This window comes from Rhinopithecus bieti, unplaced genomic scaffold (genome assembly GCF_001698545.2).
Source record: "Rhinopithecus bieti isolate Rb0 unplaced genomic scaffold, ASM169854v2 scaffold_1012, whole genome shotgun sequence".
Taxonomy (NCBI): Eukaryota; Metazoa; Chordata; class Mammalia; order Primates; family Cercopithecidae; genus Rhinopithecus; species Rhinopithecus bieti.
The window spans coordinates 341,377-365,815 of NW_016803312.1; the positions used below are offsets into that span (position 1 = coordinate 341,377).

The window sequence follows — 24,439 nt, forward strand, 5'->3', positions numbered from 1 at the left end:
TTTTTTTTTTTTTTTTTTTTTTTGGTGACGAGTCTCACTTTGTCACCCAGGTTGGAGTGCAGTGGTGCAATCTTGACTCACTGCAACCTCTGCCTCCTAGGTTTAAGCGATTCTCCTGCCTCAGCCTCCTGAGTAGCTGGGACTACAGGTGCCTGCCACACCTGTCTAATTTTTGTATTTTTAGTAGAGACAGGGGTTCACCATGTTGGTCAGGCTGGTCTCAAACTCCTGACCTCATGATCTGCCCACCTCGGCCTCCCAAAGTTCTGGGATTACAGGTGTGAGCTACCACACCCAGCCGATTTATGATAAAATTATATATAAACTTAATGTTAAGCTCAATTCATGCATATACAATTATAAACATCAAATAATTAACATTTTGGTATTTAAAAATTACTTTGCAAACTGTAAAACTATATATTTTGCACAACAGATGGCTACAAAATGAAAATTATGTTTATGGAGGGTTTTCTAATTCACTTGGTTTATTTCACATAATCTATTCTTTTCCTTAAACTGAAAAAATGTCTGAGACAAATGATTTGTTAAAAATTTGCCATAGCAATGGCATATAGAAACACATGTTTGAGACACAGAATTTAAAATTGTATTCAGTTTTAAGATGATAATGTTTATAGACACAGCTAAAGGAAACAGCAAAGACAGTGTGTATGTGGGATGGAGGAAAGAGAGTCTTTAGCTCTTACCCAGAGACAACTGGCAAATTCTACAGTGTTCAGAAACTCGTGTGTAAATACCATTGTCTTAATAGCAGAATAGTCATTTCAGTCCCAGTCACTTGGCAATATTTATGATCTGGTTTGACAGTTTTATTCTTTTGTGGTCCTCCAACAGAAAGACTGTGGGAATTATGTGTGAAATCCCAAAGATTAATTTGGCTTTCAAATTGATGTTAAATGATAGTCTTTTGAAAGCATTTCTTCAGCTTTCTCCCAAAGAGCATGATCTCACACTTTTGCCTTAGATGTCCATGGTAAACATGGGAATGCATAGAAATTGCAGCGGAAATTGCTGGCTGTCTTTTAGATACTTGTCTACCCCAATGCCATATTTCAAGACTTCTGAGAGTGACTTTTGAGAGAGATTAGTCAAAGTTCTTATCATATCAATGTTGGTGCCCATGGATTTCTCTTTTGCTGAATTTTGGATCTCATTGGACCTAGCTGCTTCCCATTGTTGTAATTTTATGCTCTCTCTATATTTTAGCAAGAAAAGCAGATGGCTCAAAGATTTTGTAATTCCTTCGTTTAACTTAGCTGATATATTTTATTATCTATTAATCGGATACGTGATTTAGATTGAACACAGTATCTATACTTTGCAAGAATACCAAAAGTTTTATTAGAATGCCAAAGGAAACGTTGGTTATAATGTCTGATATCCTACTAGCAAAACCATATGACCTTAGAGAATGCACTCTAGCTCTTTGGGCCTCAGTTTCTCCACCTAGAAGAAGCTGTATTTGACTAAATGATCTCAAACCTTCCTTCCAGCTGAAATATTTCAGAATAAAAATTACATCATGGCTGGGCGCCATGGCTCACACCTGTAATCCCAGCACTTTGTGAAGCTGAGGCGGGCAGATCACAAAGTCAGGAGTTTGAGACCAGCCTTGCCAATATAGTGAAACCCCGTCTCTACTATAAATACAAAAAATTAGCCATGCGTGGGGTCAGGCGCCTATAGTCCCAGCTACTCAGGAGGCTGAGGCAGGATAATCGCTTGAACCCGGGAGGTGGAGGTTGCAGTGAGCTGAGATCACGCCACTGCACTCCAGCCCAGGCGACAGTGCAAGACTCTGTCTCCATGCTAAAAAAAAAAAAAAAAAAAAAAATTACATCACATAAATTTGGCCTACAAATTTGGCCTCCACTCTTAGATATTTTTATTATTTGGAGGTGGAATGTATATGTTGAAAGCAGCAGGAAGACCAACAAAATATTGTAGTTCATCTCGGGTCTTCGGTCAGAATGGAAAGTTCTACCTAGCTGTAACTAACTCTGCCTTGGAGTTCGAGTGGCAGGCAGGAAAATTCATCATCAAAAAAGCAAGCAATTCCACCATAGCTTTCAAGGGAATGTGTGTTTGCCCAGGGAAGGCCTGCCTCTTGCATTCATTCAGTTAATGTACTAATTTGTTTAAACACAGGGCAAGTGATCACTGCCAGTGTTGCAGATATCATTGCAAATTACTCATTCAAGGATATCCTCAGAAAACTGGCAGGAGAAAAGCAGACAGAAATGGCTCCAGCTTCCTATGATGACAGTTACCTTGGTAAGACCCATTGCCCAAGACATTTGTGGTTTTTCAAAAGACAAGCATAGTAAATGCAGATCCAAGTTTTATCCCTGGCTTATCCGATGTTATTTGGCATCTTATACAAATGTTCTTTTATTAGAGTAGACTCGATTTTTCTTTTCTTTTTAATACTGCTATTTTTTCCAGCCACGATGTGTAATACATAACTTAAGCAGCTATTTTCTTGGCTCCATAGCAGTCTCTTCCACGTGAACTATTTCACCAATAGTAGACACTACATATTAGCAGGGCTGCTACCGGTGTGACAGGGACAGCATGATAGCAGCCTTCTCTAGTTAACAGAGCTGCGTAAAAGAAGTTTGAGTTGCTGAAATATTCTCAAATTGTACTATGTACAAACCACACAATGTCATTTTACCACTACTGTTTCCCACCTTTGGTATCCTAGTGGCCTTTTGATTGCTTGATGAATTTGAAAAAGAAATGTAGCTATGTTTTGTCAGTGTAGCCAGCACCTCACTTTAGAGCTAAATGAAATTGTGGAAAACCATCATGAGAGGTGTTAGAAAGTAGGTCTTGCTGGTGACCAAAAATAGCAAAACCTGAGCCCAAAGGAAATTTTTCAGAGTATTCTGTCTGATTATTTTCAATCAGCAGCTCTTAAAATGCAACAGCCACCATTTACACTCAAGGTGGATTATGAAGTGTCCATGCTTTTAAAAATTGACCTCAGAATCTCTCTCTCTCTCTTTTTTTTTTTTTTTCCTATGCTACTACTTAAGTAGTAGATAATCTATTATGCATTCAAGATTTAGTATAAAAGTATTCCTTTCGGTGTGATTAATTTTTCCTTTATAGAATCTTTAATCTTTATAATATTTGTAGAGATTTCTAAATAAAGCAGTACCATGGTAGCCCTTTCACCTTTTCTAGATATAACTAATTTGGTTAAGTCATTAAGTGTGATGAGTTTGTTTCTTTCCTTTAAAACAGGATACTCAGTTGCTGCTGGGGAGTTTACTGGGGATTCTCAGCAAGGTGAGAGACACTGTTGAGTTTAAATCACTTATAAAGCATGGGGAAATGGTAAAATGACAAAACGTTTTTCTACCAATGTGATTTTATTTGCCATACAAAAGGTATGTTAATGGAATCCCAGAGTGCCTATAATATTTTGTAGAAAAAATACTTTGGTACAGCATTTTAAGTCTCAAATAATTTCATAAGAATATCAACTGTATAAAATCTAGTTAAGCAATAAAATATTAGGGCCATAGACCCATGTTATGAATGAACAATATAGATGATTAAAAGCCATGCTGTTAGTGACAGATGAAATTTGTGAAATTAAGATCCCATTTTAACTTTCATTTCTAGTGCCTCTCATATTGGACATGTCCAAAATTACTCTCCCCAGCCAACTCCAATCCAACACCCCAACCTTACTTCCTTTTTCCTCTTTGAACATACCCAAACCCCAAATAACAAAACAAACGAATCCCTATCTCCTATATCTCCCTTCTGTCCTGCCTTCTCTACTTTGCTGTGACTGTTGTCTACTGGGGCTGATGAACATGAAATAATTAACACAGAATACCTAATTAAATTATGATAAGTGCTAGGATAAAATTCTAAACATAGAGTAAGGAAAGCTTCGGTGTTAAGAAAACATTTGAATAGAGCCTGGGATGATGAGGGCGGGGTGTCAGACAGACATAGGCCAATTTCTATATTCTAAGGTGTGTGGAAAATGGGGGTGTTCAAGGACCTCAGTTTGACTGCCATACTTTAATAGTGAAATGAGATTGGCTTCAAGAAAGGTCTGGGCTCAGATTATGTCCAGTTTTACGGGTCATGGAAACGATTCTGGGATATATTCATCATGCAGGGGAGAAGACATGAAAGGTTTCAGCTGAGGAGTAAATATAATCCAATTATGCTTGTAATCTAAAAGAAAAAAAGAGAACAAATCACACTGGCTCCCTATGTAGATTTGATTGAGAGGAGAGTAAGGAAAAATGGTATCATGTATATCACTTCTCTTCATGTCTACCTCCTTGAAGGCAAATCTATGTATTGTTATGTATTGTTCTTATTTATCTCCTTTACAAAGACTAGACCATGTGTTGCTCATATTAGACTCATATGGGAAACAGCCTGACAGAAATAAGTAGAATCTTTGGAGTCAAGATCCACATAGGTTCAAGTTCTGACTTCACAGACTCTCTATTCCTTAGGATATGACAACCTCTCTCGTTCTTATTTGCTCATCTTTAAATAACGCTAATACTAACTAACTCAAAATAATGTTCTGAAGATTGCATGAGCGAATGCATGAGAAATACTTAGAGGCAAGGCAGTAAATGAGAACTTTTACTTAACTGGTAATATTTATTGAATGGGTCAATCATCAATCAGTATTTACCATTTTCCATCTTGTTTCATGTGAACACTGCATTTCACTCACGCAAGTGGTTTAATTCACAAATAATTAAGAGTAAATGAAATACGGTCACCTCTAGGAATCATCACAGATCCTTTCATAGTTTTGTGTTAAGGTAGACAAAGCAGAAAATCATAAACAAAGTTTTGCAGTTCGGGTTGAAGATCATCAGGTTTTATTTTTTCCTTTGAAAGAACATTTTCTTTTAGGTACAAACTAATTCATAAAGGACTTGTCCTTTCATTATGTCTTCTTCAAGGTATTAAAAGGCAGTATATTGTAATGCTTAAGAGCCTGGACTCTGGAGCCAGACCTCTTGGGTTTAAACCCTGACCTCACTACTTACTATCTCTGTGACCTGGGAGAAGTTACTGAGCATCTTAGTGCCTCCAACTTTTTTCGTTCCTAAAATAAGGATGATGATGCTAATAGTATTGTCTACCTCATAGGATTCTTGTGAGAATTAAATGAGTTAACTCTGTGTATCCATAAAACAGTGCAAGGCCTGATATCTAAAAAGCGCTGTTGGCTGTCACAAGAACCATTGAATTAGGAACCATCAAAGATAGTATTGAGTAACTAGTGCCTTGAGAACAGGTCAAATCTAAAAATCACTGAAAATTTTACAAAGGAAACTGTAAAACATGCTAAATTATTATTTCTTTAATATGGCATTAGGAGTATTGTTGGACTGGGTGTGGTGGCTCACATGACTGTCATTCCAGCACTTTGGGAGGCCAAGGTGAGAGAATTGCTTGAGCTCAGGAGTTCTATACTAGCCTGGGCAACATAGTGAGACCTCCTCTCAAAAATACAAAAATTAGCTGGGCATGGTGGCATGCACCTGTAATCCCAGTTTAGGAGGCTGGGAGGCTGAGGCAGGAGGATCGCTTGACCCTGTGAGGTCAAGGTTGAAGTAAGTCATGATTGCACCACCGCACTCCAGCCTTGGGTGACAGATTGCGACTTCGTCTAAAAAAAAAAAGAGTCTTGTTAGAAAGCTCTCCAGAATAGCATTCAGTTTTGATCCAATAAAATAAATAATGATGCACAAGAGTACATTGTAGGGAAAGATGGTAGAAAACAGTAGTGATTTTCCCTCAGATCTCAGAAATGGATTGGGTTTTAAGTGTTTTGAGGATATCTAAAAGGATATTTTGTATTTTGAGGATATCTAAAATATCTAAAATAAAATAAAAAGTGTTTTGAGGATATCTAAACTATTTAAAATAAAGTATCTAAAATAAAATGTCTGAAAATGGATTGTGTTTTAAGTGTTTTGAGGATATCTAAAATAAAAGCACTATCGAGGAACATCGCAATCAGCTCACCAGATCACTACGAATCCAGGACTGTGCGTGTTCAAGATTTACTTAATTAGACAACAGGGAATAAGAATTCTATTTTAAAAAAACAGTGAGCACTTCAATGTCCTCAAGATGATGGGCTCTTAACATGGATCCTCCCACTGCTGGGTGGGACATGGATGGGCTTCACTGGATCGGAACCCCTAAAAATTACATGCAAGATTTGATTGTGTATAATTTTTCTGGTGAGAGGATCCATAGCTTTCTTCCAATTTTCATACATGTTCATGACTCAAAAAAGGTTAAGAGCCTTTGTTATCACCTTAGAGTGAGATGTAGTGAACTAAAACCCAAGAAAGTAATCTGTCCCTAACCAAGTCCAGGAATGTAATTTGACGTGTTGGAAAGAATGTTGACTTTGCTGTCAATTTTCAACTTGTACTACTCACCAACTATGAGTTCAACAGTGATAGAACCTTTCTAAGCTGCAAATGAAGGAAATAGTTTTGCTTCTCACTAGTCAGTATGCTACTCAAGTCATGTGTTCCCAGGCCAAGGATCTAAATTTTTCCTGATTATATTGATTACTTAAAATCTTCTGGCCATGTACAGTGGCTCAGGCTTATAATCACAACACTCTAGGAGGCCAAAGCAGACAGATGACTTGAGCGCAGGATCTTGAGACCAGCCTGGGCACCATAGTGAGACCCTGTCTCTACAAAATAGACAAAAATTAGCCAGGCGTGGTGGCATGCACCTGTGGTCCCAGCTGTTCAGGAAGCTGAGGTAGGAGGATGGCTTGAGCCCAGGAGGTTGAGGCTGCAGTGAGCCATGATGATTATGCCACTACACTCCAGGCTGAGCAACAGAGTGAGACCCTGTTTAAAAAAAAAAAAAAAAAAAAAGGTCCTTCTGAAGATTTCACCTTGAATTATCGAAAAGAAGTCTCCTATTTTCCTTCCAACTGAATACTTTTGTAGTTGAGTGACAGTTCAGACTTGCATTAGACCCCAAGCAATTAAGCTGTCCTGATCATTTATTAAAAAATTAGGAGCATCTTTACTCAATGTTACATTTAATAACTCCTTAGAGTTGTGGTCATATGAGATTGCAGACTTCACCGTTACTGGGTGGGATGACTGATATTTTAAAAACAAAATTCCCGATGTTTGTGGGATGGGAGAAGTCGTGGTTGCCATGTTTCTCAAATGGCCCAATCCTCTAGAATCTGTCCTCACCCACAGGCCTGACTCTGAAATCATTCAACCCTATTACATCTGATTGTGGTTTGCTTTTAGTGTCAGGAGAACTTAATTTATACCAAATAAAGATTATTGAAAACTGGACAGGGTACTACCAGTTCCGTCAACTTTCTGGCAGTCTATCCAGATTGCTTAGTTTTTCTGAACCCTGTTTTATGATTCAAGAGCATGCTTCCCCTGTTCTCCTGCTGCTGTAGATGAATCATCCACGTTCCTGTCCAAGGCTCCCCTCTCTGCTTCACACCTGATCCCATTCCCTCCCTTGACTCTGAGATGGAATCAGAACTGTAATATTTATACTAGTACAAAAGATGTCACTATAGTAAAAGCTGGAAGAATCACAGTAAGAGGTCTAACTTATAAATCGCATGCAGACCCAAGAAGCCAGGTTCATGATCTAGAGACCAAAGTGCAGAGAGACTCCCAATGAAGACATAAATGTCAAAGTATGACAAAGGGGTAGGACCTCTGTTTTTCTGTTTTCTATTATCTGGAGAAGAAACAAAAGTAAACGCAAAGCCCTGGCTTCAAATTTCCAACCCTCTACACCAGCAATCTGCGACCTTTTTGGTACCACGGACCGGTTTCACGGAAGACTATTTTTCCACAGATGTAGGGGTGAGGGATGGTTTTGGGATGAAACTGTTTCACCTCAGATCATCAGGCATTAGTTAGATTCTGAAGAGGAGCGTGCAACCTAGATCCCTCACGTGCACAGTTCACAATAGGGTTCACGCTCTTGTGAGAATGTAATGCCACGGCTGATCTGACAGGAGGCAGGGCTCAGGCTATAATGTGAGCAATGGAGAGTGGCTGTAAATACAGACGAAGCTTTGTTCTGGCTCACCTGAGGCTCACCTCCTACTGTGTGTGTGGCCAGGCTCCTAGCACACCACAGACAGGTACTGGTTGATGGCCTCGTGCTTGGGGACCCCTGCTCTGTTATGATAGCCACTCATTTAAAAAGCACTGTCTTTACCACTTATTTATTATATGGTGTGTGGGTGTGTGTGTGTAATTCCCCTTCTGAATGACTATTTTCATCCCCAGAATTGGTTGCTGGAGTTCCAAGAGGAGCACAGAATTTTGGATATGTGAGTACTGAGAATGCATTATAGGAATAGGATATTTTCTTGTACAGATGTTCCTTGATGGAATTACGTCCCAATAAACCCATCAATTGAAAATCCTGTAAGTTGAAAACACATTTAATACACCTAACCCACCGAACATCATAGCTTACCTAACCTACCTTAAACATGCTCAGAACACTTACATTAGCCCACGCGTGGGCAAAAGCCTATTGTATAATAAAGTGTTCATATCTCAAGTAAGAGTATCATATCGCATATTGCTAGTCTGGGAAAAGATCAAAACTCAAAATTCAAAGTATGATTATTACAGAATATGTATCACTTTTGAACCATTGTCAGTTGAAACATCATAATTTAAGGACCATCTGTATATGCAAAGAAATGTTTCATTTTGTGCAACTTTTAAGTCTTTTAACACTTCCTTTATTAAGGAGTTCCTCCTCCCAATTCATCCTGCTTGCTTACCAATAAGGAAGGAAAACAAGCCAGATTAGATTTGTTCTCATCCATGTGCAAGACCAGCTAGGCAACTGACGGACCTAGTGCAAAATGAAAACACAGGGCCCTTGTTCAAAAATTATCAAAAATTTCAGGACAGCAACAGCAGAGCATTAAACCAAGTGTGGGACCCATCTAAGCACAGGGTCCTGTGTGACTGCACAAGTCACATACCCACAAGGCTTGTCCTACCTGTGGGTATAATCTGAGAATAATTGTGGAGGATGCCATGGTTATGATCAACACCTTAATATGTCTCATACAGTAGAAATAAAAGCAATTGTTATTTCAGTTATTTTAATTAATTGCATTATTTCATTTTATTGTAAATTTAACTAATTGTAAATTTATTATTTGTTTCCTACGACTGCTATAACATAGAATCACAAACTGGCTGGCTTTAAACAACATAAATTTATTCACTCACAGTTCTAGAGGCCAGAAATCTGACATCAAATTGTGGGCAGGACGATATTCTCACCAGAGCATCTATGATAGGAGGGTTCTCCTTGCCCCCTTGCAGCCTCTGACAGTCCCTGGCATACCTTGGCTTGTGGCAACATCCCACCAGTCTCTGCCTCCATCCTCGTGTGGCCTTCTGCCCTCTGTGTCTACATGTGTCTTCTCCTCCTTTCATAAGGACATCAGTCATCAGATTTAGAGCCTATCAAGATGATTTCATCTTGAGATCCTTAACTAATTTCATCTGCAAAGACCCTATTTCCAAATAAAGTCTTACTCTGATGTTCTGGGTAGATATGAAATTTTGGGGTGATACTATTCAAACCCGTTACTGCGAAATTAGGAAAAGCAAATAAATAAATCTGAAAGAAAACTGTATTTTAAATAAAGTTCATCTTTTGCAAAAGTATCTAGAAAGCGTCATGTTTGGCTAAGTAGAATTAAAAGGAATATTTTGCCTTGTGAATAGCATTTTAAAACCTAATTTTTCTTGCAAAGAACCATAATGATCAATTTATAGTAGCACAAGAACAGAAATGGATTTAGACAAAAATCCTGGTTAAATCAACCGATCATCAAGTTAATTGCTCTCAATATTCTTTAATTCAACTTTTATTTCTCCAGCTCAGATTAATAAGCATGCGTTTTGTCTGAAAGCATCCTAGACTTAACCATAAAGAAAGACTTCAATTGGCTTTTTTTTTTTAATAAGATCATTCTGTGGGCTTTCATTTTGTTTCACATTTAGCTAACCATTTATCACACTTTACAAAAAAGTTTAAATGATTCAAGTTGTAGTTTTAAAAAAGGGCTCCAATTCTATGTCAAATGGTGTAACCTGTTTAATTTCTATGATTTCAGGTTTCAATCATTAACTCTACAGATATGACGTTTATTCAGAATTTCACTGGCGAACAGGTAGAGACATTTTAATATCAAATAAATAAAATCACTCTGGGTTACCAGTAGACTATAATATTGATATCAGTTATTCATCCATTCAACAAATATTTAATGAGCAGCTACTATGTACTGGAAACTCTCCTAGGCACTGAGGATGCAATCGTGTGCATCAGACAGTCAGATCCCACCCAGCTCTCAGGCAGCAGTGAGGTGGCAGGGGATGGAGAGAGACAGTTCATTAACAAGCAAATAAATGTTCATAATTTCAGATTGTGAACCATGATTTAAAGAAAATAAAGCTGAGTGATATACAACGGGAGGGAGGTGGCAAGGAAGCCCTTGGATGGGGTGATCAGGGAGGCCTCTGAGATGCCAATGTCTGGGCTGAGATGTGAATGACAAGACAGAGCCAACTATGTCATCTTATCTAGAACCTTCCAGGCAAGGGAAGGCTAACACGAAGGCTTTCAAACAAGAACTAGCCGGACATGTGTGAAGAGCAGAGTGAAGACCACAGTCTCTGTAAGCAAGAGAGACGTAGGAGCTGAGGACGGAGGGGATGGGGACTACTCATAGAAGACTGGTGGGGGAGGTGGGCGGTGTTTGGGATTAGGACTTTTTTTCTAAGAAACCGGGAAGTGGTTTTGTATTAACATGAATCTTTCAATAGTCTATAAATGCCTGAAGCTTTTGATGTAAGATATGGGAAGAATGTCTCTGTAAAAAGGGCCTGAACTTCTGCAGTTGACAGATGAGACTTCCAGTTCCCACTGCACCACTCATGAACCGTGTGAGACCACAGGAAAATTACCTGACCTCTTTGAGCCGCTTTGCAAAATAAGAATAAAATGTTTCTCTTCCAAGCTCCTTTGAAGAATGAAATAAATCAAGGCTTATAGATTACTTAGAAGATTCCCTGGGACATAACAACTCTTCAAGAAATGTTAATTCCTTTCCATCCCACTTCCTGTCTCCCGTCTTTTGACTAAACAAAAGCCACTAAATTCCCATGTGCCATTAAATCTTCTATAATTTGAGATGCATGTGAATACATGTGCTTATGATGATCACAAATGATTGCATCTCTATGTCTGTAAGATATAGATTCAGGCCTCCATGTTTGAATGCAGGACAAACCTAAAATGAACTCCTTGTGTTTGTAACTTATATGTGACTATTTACGAACAGAACTACACACTTAATTTTAAACTAAATATGAACAAACTGTGGAAGTAATACATTTAAAATTAACCATGTTAATTTAATTTGAAGAGGAGAGAAAAATCGATTGTCTGGAGAAACAAATTCAGTTCACAACTGGCTTCCCTTAGATGAAAGTACCAACTCGGTATTTAAAGAAATGTGGGTCACACCTGTAATCCCAGCAGTTTGGAAGGCCAAGGCAGGAGGATCGCTGAGGCCAGGAGTTCACGACCAGCCTGGGCAACATAGTGAGACCACTGTCTCTGTTGAAAAAAATATGAAGGAAGAGAAATCAGCAGATTCAAAAATAAGCACAAAATGATTTTGACATCGTTTTGCTATAATTTGGGGTTTTAGTCTATTACTCTGACCTTTTCAACAAAGCATTTTACATCTCCTGATGTTCTTTTGGAAGGTTTAGAGAAGTAAGACTGAGATGAGCAGGAAGTTGAATAGATATTGAACAACTATTTCAAACAACTATTCCTAAGTGGTGGTAATTAATAAGTGAATGAGAATCTAGCAATGCTTCTCCTTTGCCCAGATTTCTTTACTTTTTATCATTAGAAACTTTTTAAACATTGCTAAATTTAGCCTTTCTGTAACTTCTTCTCCTCAATACTACCTAGTTCTGTAATCCTGAACCTCAGAAGGTGATAAATGATGAAATTTCACAAATGATGAAATTCCTCTGAGTGAAGGCCACACACTGCCACATAAAGAAGAAGAATTTCATGATCTATGTTTGGAACAGAGAAAAGAGGTGCAAGAATTGAGTTGTTAATTCAATTAATGCCACTTGTTAACTCGTATATTCATTTTCTCTGCAAAGAGCATTTGGCACTTGGCACCTACTTTGGTCCAGACACTGCTCAGGAAGTTCAGATAGAACAGTAAACAGACCAAAGTCTCTGTCTCCTGGGGCACGTGCCTTCTAAGGGATTGCGTGTTCATTAAATGAGGGCATGATAGGAAGCTACGTCACCTCAAACAATGCATGGCACACTATGGAAGCAAAATTGGCAAGCTAAAACTATGGGTCAAATCTGATGAGAGTATAAATCCTGAAAAGATTATAAATCCAAAAACAGGTTTAAAAAGCAAAACTGCAGAGATAAAATAGGGGGAGGCTGGGCGCAGTGGCTCGTGCCTGTAATCCCAGCACTTTGGAGGCCGAGTGGATGGATCACCTGAGGTCAGGAGTTTGAGACCAGCCCAGACAACATGGTAAAACCCCATCTCTACTGAAAATACAAAAATTAGCTGGGCATGGTGGTGGGTACCTGTAATCCCAGCTACTTGGGAGGCGAAGGCAACAGAATTTCCTGAATCCAGGAGTGGAGGGGGTGTTGTAGTGAGCCAAGATCGCGCCACTGCACTCCAGCCTGGGCAACAGAGCGAGACTCTATCTCAAAAAAAAGAAAAAAATTAAAAATAATGTGGAGAGACTGCAGTATACTAGGTACACTCACGGAAAGGATTTCGGAGCTTTTGTTGACTATGAGTACAATACAAACTGACACTGAGATGTGGGTTCCCCCAACATGAAAACATTTTATGCTTCCTCTGAAGCAGGAAGCGTAAATCCTACCTAACTCTTCTCTTGTCGTCAGCACACTCACAAGTGTCATCTGTGTTTTGGTACCACATATCATATCTCTAACACAGAGAGGTTGGATGGTGAGCCAAGTGAAAATATTTTATTTTGAGACAGGTTCTCTCTCTGTCACCCAGGTTGGAGTGCCGTTATGTGATCTCAGATCACTGCAGCCTTGAACTCCCCAGGCTCAGGAGATCCTCCCACCTCAGCCTCCCAGTTAGCTGGAACTACACATGCCACCATGCCCTGCTAATTCTGTTTTATTTTTTATAGAGATGTGGTCTCACCATATTGCCAGGGTTGGTCTTGAACCCCTGGACTCAAGTGACCCTCCTGCCTAGGCCTCCCAGAGTGCTGGGATTACAGGCATGAGTTGCCGCACCTGGCCTGAAAATATTTTCATACAACATCATATGGAAGTGGAATTAGATTTCTTCTGTGAGATCTGAGATTGCAGAACTTGGTGGGATTAAGTGCTACAAGTGATGGAAGAGCCAGATTTAGCAGTGAACATTCCGATAGCTGTGTCTACCAATTAAATGGGCTGATTGTTGAACATCCCCAGAGGGTGTCCAAGCAGATGTCAGGGTTATTATGGGGAAAATTATTCACTGGGTCAGGGGTTAGGCTAAATGAGGCAAAAGGACCCTGGCAACTTCCAGGAGTCTACAAATTTAAATGCAAAAATGTACCACAATGAGATGAATCTTTCAGGAATAATGGAGACATGACTACAAAACTGACTGTTTGGACACAGAATGTCATCTCCTGATTTTCCTTTGCAGATGGCATCTTATTTTGGATATACCATTGTCGTATCAGATGTTAACAGTGATGGGTAAGTTTATAGACCTCTGTCATATACAATATGTTACAGTCATTCATAAAGATGTTATATTTTCCCTTCACAAAATATATCCTTCCTTACTGCCTCAACAAGATAGAGGCTCTCTTGTTCTCAACTTACTTGGTTCAGGACAAGGAGATGCATCTATTAAATAATTCTCTGTCATCTGATTTTGTCCTTATGGAGATTTTCCACATCTGCTGCTTCTAGAAGAGGATTATTTTATTTCGTTTTATTTTTAATTTTATAAAGTCTTCAGTCATTCAAAATTCATAGCCATTGAGGACATGCATCTATTTCTCTTTACTCCTAGAATTTTCACCTAGCGTGTGATACGTTCACAAAACATTTGCACATAAATGGATTTTTTTATTGCTTTAAAAATGTACTATACTAGTAACAGCCATGGAGAAGATGAAATTGTTATTTTTCAGATTACAGTAGTAAATTACAGTTGAACATGGACCAAACAGCACGGTGAATTTTGGTTGCGTCCAAGTCATTACTTCAAAAATAAATAATGATTAAATAACCCTTTGATTCACTAAAAGGACCTGACAGGTAAATTAATGAATCGTTAAATTAAAAAACCATTAGATTGAGATGTATTGATTATCCACCCAAAAATATTATTGGATCATCCACCATGTTCCAAGCTTTGTTCCTGGTGCCCAGAATACACAGGTGAATCAGACAGGTAGAGTCTCTCAGGGAGCTCACGTTTTCACAGAAAGCAAATATCTGAAGAATACTTACTTTGTTCTGGGCAATGTGCTAAGCACTTTAGCTATACCTTTGCTAGATATTTTCTGTGACCTTCATATAGCTATCAATGGACTTTGTATTAATTGTGTCAAGGCATTTGACTGGAGATAAATTTCATACCTTTTGTACCTGTTGGGAAATATCTTTCTATTATTCTTTCATTGAACATAAACTTGTCGAACATCTACTATGCACTAACAGGCACTGTTCTAGGTGCAGAGAAATCCATAACTTCATGAAGATTATAGTAGAGTTAGGAAGGTTCATGTTACAGACAAAAATTAAATGAGTAATGACTACGTGAGATGGTTATAAGTACTATGGAGACAACAAAAACAAAAGGGTCGAAAGCAACCAAGTAGCTGAATACATAAACAAACTCTGGTACATCCTGATAATTTTTATTCAGTGCTAAAAAGAAATGAGCTATCAAGCCATGAAAACACACAGAGGGGCCAGGTGTGGTGGCTCATGCCTATAATCACAGCACTTTGGGAGGCTGAGGCAGGTGGATTCCTGACATCAGGAGGTCGAGGCCAGCCTGGCTATTATGGTGAAACCCTGTCTCTACTAAGAATACAAAAAATTAGCCAGGCATGGTGGCAGGTGTCTGTAATCCCAGCTACTTGAGGGGCTGAGGCAGGAGAATCCCTTGAACTTGGGAGGCTGATGTTGCAGTGAGCTGTGATTGCACCATTGCACTCCAGCCTGGGCAACAGAGCGAGACTCTGTCTAACACACACACACACACACACACAAACACACACACACACACACAGAGGAACTTTAACTGAATATTGCTAAGTGAAAGATGCCAGTCTGAAAGATCTACATTCTATATGATTCCAATTCTATGACATTCTGGAAGAGGCAACACTACAGCAACAGGAACAAGGCAGTGTTTCCCAGGGGTTCTGATGGAGGGAGTTATGAACAGGTGAAGAACAGGATTTTTAGGGCAGTGAAACGACTCTGTATGATACAGTAATAGTGGATATGTGTCCTCATATATTTGTTAAAACCCATGGAAGGTTTGATACCAACAGTGAATTCAATGTAAACCATGGCCTTTGGTTGATAATGACGTATGAATGTAGGCTTACTGACTGGAACGAATGTGCCCCTCTGACATGATGGTGTGGGAGGTTGCAGGTTAGGGAGAGGGTAATGGGAGAATTCTGTACTTTCTGCTCAAATTTGCTTTGAATCTAAACAATCTAAAACTGCCCTAAAAAATAAAGTCTATTCATTAAACTTGTTAAAATAGAAAGAGAGGGGAGATAGGGAGTATTTGAAGGGATGCAATCCCCAATTGGGTAGATCATGACGGTCTTGGGGTTAAGATTCCAGCTAAGGAAACACCTAAGGGAGGTGAGGACCAGCCATGGTCATCTAAGGGGGAGGGAGGAAGGAGTGTTCCCTGTGGAAGAACAATAGGTGCGTATTCCCTGAGGCGGGAGCTCCAGGCATATTCAAGAACCAGCGGAGAGCTGTGGAGCGAGAACCCCAGGGAACTGGATCGTGAAGGTGTGCATGTTACTGCATTTACTCCAAACCACTGCACACAGTGCACACAAACTCTGCCATGGACTAGAACAAGTCCATTTCCAACTTGTTACAATGTCCTGTGAGCCATGGGGATTCCAGGTGAGCAGTACCTGCTCAGGCTTCGTGTTATCAGCTGTGCTCTGTCTACCAGCTCTAGATGGTCACAGAGCCTTCTGGAACCCTACTACCATGCACCAGGGGAGGCAGGACAGCGGCTTGGAGGGCAGTGAAATGAGTCTGTCTAAGCAACAGCAGTGGAGGGAGATGGCAGTGCTTGCACTCTGCATGTATTTCAAAGTTAGAGTTGAATGCCAATCTTATCCTGAAAGAAGTTAATTTAAAAATAAATTGCCTTCATCTTCAGTTATTTAAGTTGTAAAAATAGCTGACTTGGGAGGCCAACGTAGGCAGATCATGAGGTCAGGAAATCAAGACCATCCTGGCTAACACAGTAAAACCCCTTCTCTACTAAAAATATAAAAAATTAGCTGGGCGTGGTAGCGGGCACCTGTAGTCACAGCTACTCGGGAGGCTAAGGCAAGAGAATGGTGTGAACCCGGGAGGCGGAGCTTTCAGTGAGCTGAGATGGCACCACTGCACTCCAGCCTGGGTGACAGAGCGAGACTCCATCTCAAAAAAATAAAAAATTAAAAAAAAATTTTTAAGTAGCTATTAGGACTGCCATTCAAGATTTCCAACTTAGGTGGACTGTAATTGTAATCACAGCCTTTTAGTCGTTTGGAAAGAAAATAGCTAAAGAACTTGAAGGCCAGACATAGCATGCCATCCAGTTTTTGTAATGCTTACAAAAACAAGATTTCTAAAAAAGCTTCAAAATCTCAAAATCAGGGCAAAAAAAAAAAAATCCCACTGTGGCCTTTCATATACGCACAGACACATTTCTCCCCACTGACGGTCACACAAGCAGCGGGGGCTCTTCCCCTGCTGTACGGATTCACTCCGTGTGTTCTCTTCCACGGGCCACTCCTGTTTTGAATCCTCAGGACTTTGCCCAAGTTTTGCCTTATGCTCTGCAGGGCACCGTCCTTCCTGGAAACATGCGCATTCTAGTCTATAGTGAAGTTTTGTGACAATGTTTATAGTACTTTTTTTTTTTTTGCCATGTGAAGGAAAAAAATATTGTGAGAAAAGGACCTCATTGGCTTCCTGTTGATCAAAATAATATGGTAGTAACAAACACATAACTGTTTTAAAGTAATAATTTCCTTCTTGATGTTCTTCAAAATTGCTATGCATACTATTTTTTTTTTGTTACATAGTATTTTCTGAATTCTTTAGAGTACGTTGAAGGATATTTGCATTAATTTACTAACGCCATTCATAAAGGTAAAGTGTCCACAGATTCTCAGTATATCATTTGCTGTTTTTTTTGTTTTGTTTTGTTTTGTTTTTTTTGAGACGGAGTCTCGCTCTGTCGCCCAGGCTGGAGTGCAGTGGCCGGATCTCAGCTCACTGCAAGCTCTGCCTCCCGGGTTTACGCCATTCTCCTGCTTCAGCCTCCCGAGTAGCTGGGACTACAGGCGCCCGCCACCTCGCCCGGCTAGTTTTTTTTGTATTTTTTTAGTAGAGACGGGGTTTCACCATGTTAGCCAGGATGGTCTCGATCTCTTGACCTCGTGATCCGCCCGTCTCGGCCTCCCAAAGTGCTGGGATTACAGGCTTGAGCCACCGTGCCCGGCCTCATTTGCTGTTTTTAATTACTTAGATGTTATGTAAATTCAAGGTCCTGGTATATATAAGTATGCTCTGGAAGTAATTGAGACTGGCCAAAGAAAGGTGAAAGACAGACAACTCAAGTGAAGTCTGAAATTACAACAAGAATGACATATATATAATATATTTCATAGGGTTTAAAAAATCACTTGGCTAGGTCATTGCTCATGGTTCAGGAGTCAGGACTTCCCTGCAAACACACATTTATGGGATTGAACCAGACTCTCCTTTCCCCAAGCTGGAGATAGTTAAGTACATTTGTGCACAAGGCTATCTAGTGAACATTGTTGGAAAACATATATTCTTTGAAAAGTAGGCAACAAAACAAGGTCCCTAAAAGAGCTCCAAAATCTCAACATCAGAAAAAAAAAAAAAAAAAAAAAGACAGCGTCAGTAAGTGACCAAATAAATTAACTGGTAGAAATTTTCCCCAATACTTTTCTATTAAGAAAAATTCTCCCAGTATGATTGAATGGACAGCAAACATTTAGACTTAACAGTTGTGTGCATGCTGGTTGATGGTTAATACTATCAAGCCTGTGACAGTTTTGAAAATATAAACAAGCTGTAGAAATTATCTTCAGTTTCGCTATCTTAAGACTTCCATTACTATGAACTCTGTCAATGTCAGCTTTGTTAGGAATTTCTGAACAAACTTGTTAACAACAAATGGAGATGGTATTTTTCATCTCGTGCCTAAACAAGCAAATTTGTTTTCATTTCTTATGGCTTTTGAGCCTTATAGTAGTTATACTACTTCAGAAATTCACTGAATTACAATTTAATCCATTGGATACTTTCTATACTGCCATTGTTTCTAACCTCTGCAGGACCAAAAGGAGCCAGATTTAAACAGATTCTTAGTGGTTAACTTGAGAATAATTTACAGAAAATCCAGTTGAAAGGAAACAGCTTAGGGAACTATATTTTTATGCTAGATTTAGTGCAAGTATGTTCATTCATACAGGACATATCATTATGATTGAATTAGGTAGAAAAATCTAAAAAATTAAACCATAAAGAGTTTGTAAATTAATTTCTGTAATGTAACTGAAGTGACATTAGTTCTTACCTATCAAACAATTAGGTTGATCTGATATCTACTATCTAGTCCACTACTCTGTATTCTTTTAATAAATAACTAAATTCTGAATATTAGTCATGAGCATTAGCATGCAACGTGTACTACTGGGGAAAATAAAGAAACAGAAAAGTTTCTATGTTAAACCAATACATGGCTTAGCCTGTTTTTTGTTGCTATAACTGACTACCGGAGACTGGACGATTTATAAAGAAAAGAAATGTATTTCTTATACTTCTGGAGGCTGGAAGTCCTAGGTCAAGGGGCCGTCTCTGGTGAGGGCCTTCTTGCTGCTGGCGACCCTCTGCAAAGTCCTGAGGAGGTGCCAGGCATCACATGTCGACGGGGGCAAGAGGTTCCAGCTCTGTATTCCATTCCTCTTCTTATAAATTCACAAGTCCATATTAGGGCTCCACCTTGATGGCCTTATCTAATCCTAATTACCTTCTAAAAGTTTCACCTCCAAATGCCATTAATACATGCATCTGAAGATTAAGTGTCCAATACATGAAATTTGGGGGACACATTGAAAGCATAGTAACTTATGCACACTGTTGGGTTGCCTATAACATGAACCCGGGTGTGTGATTTTTTTTTTGCTGCCTTCATAGTTGTGTCTTTTCCAGAGTGTCATGCAATTAGAATCATACAGCAGGTAGCCTCTTCAGATTGGCTTAACTTAACAATGTACATTTAAGGTTCCTCCATGTCTTTTGATGGCTTGATAGCTTATTTCTTTTCATTGCTGAATATTATTACATTGTATGATGTACCACGATTTGCTTATCCAGTCACCTATTGAAGACTGTCTTGGTTGCCTCCAAGTTTGGGCAATTATTCTATGCACATTTTTGTGCATATTTTTGTTTGTATGTGTTTTAAATGCATTTGAGTAACTGCCTAGGTGTATAATTTTGTGATTGTGTGGTAAGCCTTTGTTTAGCTTTGTAAGAAACTGCTAGACTGTCTTCCAAAGTGACTGTATCATTTTATATTCCCATTAGCAATTAATTACAGTTGTTCTACATCCTTGCCAATGTTTGGTGCCATCAGCATTTTGGATTTTAGCCATTCTAAGAGATGTGTAGTTGTATCTCATTGTGATTTTAATTCACAATTCCTAATGACATATTATATTGAGTGTCTACTCATAAGCTTGCTTGCCATCTATCTTTTTTGATGAGGTATCCATTCACATCTTTTGCCCAATTTTTTTTTTTTTTTTTTTTAAGATGGAGTCTCACTCTGTTGCCCAGGTTGGAGTCCAGTGGTGCAATCTCGGCTCACTGCAAACTCTGCCTCCTGGGTTCAAGTGATTCTCCTGCCTCAGCCTCCTGAGTAACTGGGACTACAGGCACGCACAACCATGCCTAGCTACTTTTTGTATTTTTAGTAGAGACGGGAGTTTCACTGTATTGGCCAGGCTGGTCTCAAACTCCTGACCTCATGATCTGCCCACCTCGGCCTCCCAAAGTGCTGGGATCACAAGCATGAGCCACTGTGCCCGGCCTTGCCCGATTTTTAATTGGCTTATTTTCTTATTGTATATCACGTACATATAATATTGATTGTAACAACATATAGTCTATAGTATGTGATAATGATATATGTTATTGTTACATATTTTTTCTTCATGGGGTTAATTTTTAAGAATTCTTTGTACATTTTACTTTTACAATTATATTTGTTGGAATGCCCCTGGCACCAAGCATGTCTAGACACTCACTGTACCCTCACTCTACTCAGGGACACTTGGTTTGGCTCACAACACCTCCACCTGGAGAGCCCACCTCAGGATCCCACCCAGGTTCAAAGCCATCTCCTCCATGGAACCTTCCTTAGTTTCCTCCAAGCACCCAGGCTTTCCCTGGTCCAGGTTACCCAGAATTAATTTCATTGTCTCATATTATTTTTCCCAATCTGCCTTGTTTATAGTAATATGGGTAGTCATTTAACCTCATTTGTACGTTATTAGGGAATGAATTGGTTGACCTAATAGTCATCATTGCATTAAAACCACTTATCAAAGTACCTTAAACATAGGAAGAACACAGGATGTCTTTTGATTCAGACTGAAGACAATAGATAAATACCACAAGGAAGGCCAGAAATTGGAGAGAGGGTAGGTCAGAGTGATGTTGGAGTGTCTTGTAGACTGCTCAGATCTTAAAGAAAGTTTCTTGTTCTCAGTAACTGTTCCCACCTCATCCCTGACTTTTGATATAAACTATATTAAAGATGTATATGAGCCATTTGATATGGAATCTGTTATTAATGTATGTTATTTATACATATTACTGATTTTGTTATTAATGTTATTGATATATCTTAATTTTTAGGTATTAATATATTCATATGAATATAGTATTGTTTCTTGACCTTTATATTTATATAATATACTCAATTTATATAATTAATTTTATATATTTCATACATTAATGTATTAATATACATTGTTATATATCCTTCATATACATGATTATAACTAAATTATATTAATAATATTTTAATCAGTTTGTTTGGCAAACTTCAGCATATTACCTAATCTACATGGGCATAAAAGTCAAATGCAAATATATGTTCCTGCCTCAGGTCACACTTGAGATTACTGCGTCTGCCAAGACACTGCAACTGTAGACAAACTTTAGTAGAGGCCATTAATTTAGGTCAAATTATATATATATATATAAATTTTGGTTGGTGTGACTTTTAAAATTTTAAAATACAAATCATACATTATACATTTTTAAAAAATCAAATCACTTAGAAGGCTTATAGTGAAGTTTCCCGTTCTAGTCCTCTTCCTGCCCACCTGGCTCTCTGAAGGAAACACCTGTAACCACTGTTTTATTTTTTTCTCCAGGTGGTTATATCTTTATCTCTAAATAATTTGCTTGAATATCTCTTGAAATTTTTTTAACCTTGAAAATTACGTATTAGGTTTTTGCTATAATCTACGTATGCAAAGAATATAAATTTTTATTTGGGCTGAGAAGTTGTTTGCTACCTTTCTAACCAGCTTGATACACCTCTCTAATCTCCGTTTTATTTAAATTGAGCTAACAAAAGGAAAGGCAAGGACAAAATTGATTTTAAACATTGCTGCATAAAAACTGAATAATTTAAATGTACAGTTATATTAATTGCAGACAAACTCTAATCTATTTTTACAAAAGCTATTTTGTTCTTTCTCGATATGTTTTCTTTGTGTAAGTACAGGTTCTGGAAATGCACTAAAAAGCTGAAAATGGTGAAATATCTGCGGTTTTTTTTTAAGTAGACATTTTTAACATAGCTAAAATGTTCAGTGTGATAATTTAACAACTCTTATTTTCTTACAGCATGCGATTCCATAGACGTAACAAAGCAGTGAAAGCAATCTGATGACTGTAAAATAACCCTCAGAGAAGGAAAAGTACCAATGGAAATGTACTAGTCTAGTTGATTACAAATACACCCAAAATGACTCTCCTCTCTGCCAGTGCGCTGAGCTGCTTTCTTTGATCCTTACAGACTGGATGATGTCCTGGTTGGGGCACCTCTCTTTATGGAACGTGAATTTGAGAGCAACCCCAGAGAAGTAGGGCAAATCTACCTGTATTTGCAAGTGAGCTCCCTCCTCTTCAGAGACCCCCAGATCCTTACTGGCACTGAGACATTTGGGAGATTCGGAAGTGCTATGGCGCACTTAGGAGACCTGAACCAAGATGGATACAATGGTAACGTAAACCAAAGCATGGAAGTCATTTATGTGTCGTCACCACTGCATAAAGGAAGCCATGCTGGTTTTAAAGTATTCAGTATGGTGTGTGTGGGTACAGTTATTATTATGACTGATTTTTAATAAACTATCACAAATCTCAAGGCAGCTTTAAGTTTATACGTTTTGACTAATATAAATATTACACGGAAATTTCTCTTCTCACCTTTCTGAAAATTTTTATTTCAAATCTCACAAGATTACAATGCAACACAGAGGGAAAATCTGTAACATAATTTGCTTCAATCCTAAATGTAGTATCATTGATCTCCTTGTAGAAGACACATTCCGTTATCAGAAACTTCAGAAAAACCTCATTAAGCAATGTCAAAACCATACTACCTCAGAGCTCAGTCTTCAGAGCTCCGGGTAATGGTTTGAGGGTATTACTACATTTTGAAAACCTCTAAATGGATTTTAAGAGACATTGGAAGGCTACAGGCACTCCTGGTTACAATAAAAATAAGTACCTTTAGGTGTCTGCGAACTTCAAAATAACATCTCAAATGTTCGACCTTAGACTTCTCTACTTATAAGTGCTGTTTACTCGCAGAAATATTTCTTATTAAATTTTAAGAATTAAAACTTTAAAGCCAAAGTTAATACAGAAATAGTCCCTGCTCTGAAGTCCAAGCAATTTTCTCACGTTTGATGTTGGCGATCCTGTAATAGTTCTCAGTAGTGGCAGGAATTATTTTTAAAATTGATGTTTGGATTTGGCGACTTAAAGATAGCTAGGAAACCTTCTATATGTCAAGACAAATAAACACATGTTGATATATTAGCAAGTATCCTGGCTTCTGATTAGCCTATATGGTTTATATATAGGTTATGCTGAATTTTAATTGGCATGTAAGCTTCACCTTAGTTTCAATATTTGCAACAAAGTAGTGTTAAACTCCTAGCTTAGGCTTTAGTTTAGAATTTATGAAACCCCTCCAAGTACCGTCTCTTCAGAAAAACACACACCTTCACACAAAATTTTGCATACATTTTCAGGACTTTTAAGTTAAGAACCAAGTATAGCGAATTTCTTGATTGAAGTCAAGGAAGTAAGAGGAACTTGCTCTAACAAAGTAGCCTTGGAAGTATTCACATCAGATTAGTATTCATTAGTATATTTGGCAAATGTTACTGTACTCATACATTCTTTGAAAAAAGCTCTCAGCAACATATGGCTAGTAATTTTTAAAGTACCATAAAACAAAGTACATGTAAAAAGCTTATGGTTGCAGGGAAATTTTTGTAAAGACAAGCTTACCTTGAAGTGACTTGCTGCTTTCTGAAGCTGCTCTATTCCTGATCACTCAAGTAAAATAAACAGTGCTAAATTATCTATGGAGTTGTCTTTTAAAATCATAGTTTCTTCTATTTGTCTTTTCTCTCAAGCCTTTAATAGTATTTTTAAAAGATGAAAGAAGCATTCTAAATGACATAAATGGAGGTCCTAGCTTCTCTGAGCTTTGGTGTCCTTGAGTATATAAAGCAGGTAAAATAATGTCAAATTCACTGAGAGTAAACAAGGGGATGGGAGTCAAGGCACTGACTTAGAGAAAGTTAAGAAAGTGGTCCTTTTCACCCGACACAGGACAATATCTTTATTTTCTACAAAAATCTGAATTTTTAGATTTTTTTTTTTTTTTTTTTTT

The 24,439-nt window shown here is 38.4% G+C and overlaps 1 protein-coding gene across 3 annotated transcripts in view; it reads left to right on the forward strand.

Annotated features, from left to right (window-relative positions):
- The window catches only part of ITGA8 (integrin subunit alpha 8), a 221,473-nt gene that overhangs the window by 46,030 nt on the left and 151,004 nt on the right, over positions 1-24,439 (forward strand). For all 3 annotated transcript variants that reach the window (XM_017874126.1, XM_017874144.1, XM_017874133.1), the window contains exons 7-12: positions 2,173-2,298; positions 3,277-3,321; positions 8,346-8,389; positions 10,211-10,267; positions 13,841-13,893; positions 22,544-22,749. In XM_017874126.1, coding sequence (XP_017729615.1) covers positions 2,173-2,298; positions 3,277-3,321; positions 8,346-8,389; positions 10,211-10,267; positions 13,841-13,893; positions 22,544-22,749 — 531 coding nt within the window. The remainder of the gene's footprint in view (positions 1-2,172; positions 2,299-3,276; positions 3,322-8,345; positions 8,390-10,210; positions 10,268-13,840; positions 13,894-22,543; positions 22,750-24,439) is intronic.